This window comes from Charadrius vociferus, unplaced genomic scaffold (assembly GCF_000708025.1).
Source record: "Charadrius vociferus isolate BGI_N301 unplaced genomic scaffold, ASM70802v2 scaffold619, whole genome shotgun sequence".
Lineage (NCBI taxonomy): Eukaryota > Metazoa > Chordata > Aves > Charadriiformes > Charadriidae > Charadrius > Charadrius vociferus.
In genome coordinates, this window is record NW_009649962.1 from 451,390 (window position 1) to 453,834 (window position 2,445).

Sequence of the window (2,445 nt, forward strand, 5' to 3'; positions counted from 1 at the left end):
ATATCTCCTCCTTGGTTTCTTTTCTTAACATACACAGTCCAGTAGCAAGAGACACAGAAGCGGAAAAATTTAAGCAGGAAAATCTGTGGCTAGTCTACTATTACTCTATACCGCAGAACGTTACGATTAACTTAGTATCGTGGGACCCTCCATAGTATTCTCCTTTAACTCAGATATAGTTCAGAAACAGCTGTTTCAGTGTTTTCCGTTAACAGCCTCAACAGAAAATAGAAACATCCGTGAACAGCCCATTCTTCTTATCAGCTGTGGCAATACTTTCTTTGATTCCTCCAATTCTTCCACCTGCTCAGCATCAGTATACACAAACTTTCGCAGCAGAGCACAGTTATCTTTAAAAGAAGTTTATCTTTAGAAACAGGAGTTATTAAGTAAGAGATGCTTAAGTAAAAGGTGCTATAAATTGACGTGCTCCAGAAGGCAAAACACACACCACTGCAGAGGTCTAAGAGCACTGGTTAGGACTTAAAATCCATGATTACAAACAACACTAGTAGCAGGAACAAAACATCTCGGCACCAGGCTGATGCTGATGGCCCTCCCAGCACAGAAGCCCCACAGCGAGCCTGAAAGCGCACGTCTCTGACGTGCCAGGAGAGGGATCCCTGACCAGCACCCAGTGCTCTCCCGCTTCTCCAGAGCAGCGCGCCCCAAAGCGCCTCACAACATTCTGCAGAAGACGGGCCAGTCCCACAGCACTGCAGCTGCACGACGAGCTACTGCTGAAAAGACGAGGGATCGCCCTCTACAAAGGAATAGGTTCCACTCCCTAAACAGTACCCCAACTCTGAGATTAGTTAAGGAACCCAAATTGCCAGTGATGCAGCTCCAGTGAGGGACATGCCAAACTGCGCCCCTGCTTCAGTGAAGGCATCTGCCTGCGTACGACATGGGAAACGCTTCTAACAAACCCTCAGGCCCCATCTACAGGGCTTTTCACGCCTTCTCACACTGTACAACACATAATGCTTTCCAGATGCACCCACTTATTTCACACACACAACACCGCACGCCACTTCACAGATGCTCTCCTGAACATCACAGCACATTACAACGATTATGGTGGAACTCCTCCTTCAGCCTCATTAGTCCACATCTTAACTTCATTCTTCTCAAATTGACTTTGGAATTTACCTCTTCCATCCTGTCCGTACTTTGCCAAGAGAGGCAGAGAAGCCACCCTGACAGGTCCGATACCGACTCTTACATTCAGGCGATACCAAGGCCAAGGACTTTGGCACTACCTGACACGTGGGCACTCAAGAAGATGACTTGGCCCTAAGAAACACTGGCACTGCAAAACACCCCCACTGGAGCGCATTCTGTCTCTGGGTGCAGCTACGCAAAACCAGCAGAGCTGTGTCCCCTCCAGGTATCACACAGTCCCACTGCCCTACAACGCCCTGCCATACCTGAGCCACTTCTTTGATGGGCTTCTCCAAAGGGGCTGGCAGGCCTTCAGGGAGGGATAGCACTTGCTTCAAATCCTGCTCCAAGCCCATCCCAATAGCATCGCTCCCATCCTCCACATCAGGAAAGGGACTCCCTTCTGGGGATTCACGCAGGAGCTGCTCCAGGTCCAGGTCAGTTAACGGGCCCATGGCCGTCGCTGCCTGAAGCAGGTCGTTATCACTGGCATGGCCGAAGAGCAAGAGAGAAGGGTCATCCACCACCTCCGCCTCCCTTGGGGCTGCAGGTTCTGCCGGTGTCCAAGTCGCCATTTTTTGCTCCTCTTCTTGTTTCTTCTCAGCATCCTTCTCCTTCTGAAACTTATTCAGCATCTCCTCCACACTAAGAGCTCCACAGTATTTCTTCATTTTTATCTTTCTCTCCACACTTTCATTTAATGCCGTAAAGCTGTAAACAAAGTACGGAGAAGGAAAGGTAACTGAACGGAATGCAAGATGAAGGGGAAGACAATGGGGATACCTTCACCCAAGTACACTTCAGCCATATGCACCAGTCCCCTGGAAACTCTCAGTCCCTTAACCAGTTACACCAGGACAAACAGTCTACGGCCTCTTCAGGTCTCAAGCTCCCGCTGCTCGTTCAGCTGGGAGAGGAGAAGGCTGTCCTTCCTCACTGCAGAGAGATGACGGAGCTTAAACCGCCTCCACCCACCTATGCTCTTATTTAGCTACCTGCGTTATTCCAGCAAGGAAGACTGGGAAAACCACACACAACGGGTGCAGAGGAACTGAAGCAAGAGAGACTTCATGTGCCAACACCTGGACCCTTTTGCCTATTACATCCAGGAGAGCAAATGCCTTTACCTTGCTTGCTACCAAGGAATCATACATGGATGGTACCAGCTCAGGTGTAGCTTTGGTGTTGCCAGAAAGCAGATCCATGCAGGAAAAAGGAAATCCAGAACAACAGACACAGGAAGAAGGAAAAAACTAGGAGGAAACCATAGCAAAAGACACA

General features: G+C 49.3%; 1 protein-coding gene across 1 annotated transcript in view; it reads right to left on the bottom strand.

Annotated features, from left to right (window-relative positions):
• LOC104292219 (ubinuclein-1-like) overlaps nt 1–2,445 on the bottom strand; it is a 15,386-nt gene that overhangs the window by 9,560 nt on the left and 3,381 nt on the right. Inside the window, 1 exon segment of the mRNA XM_009891555.1 lies at nt 1,408–1,875. Coding sequence (XP_009889857.1) covers nt 1,408–1,875 — 468 coding nt within the window.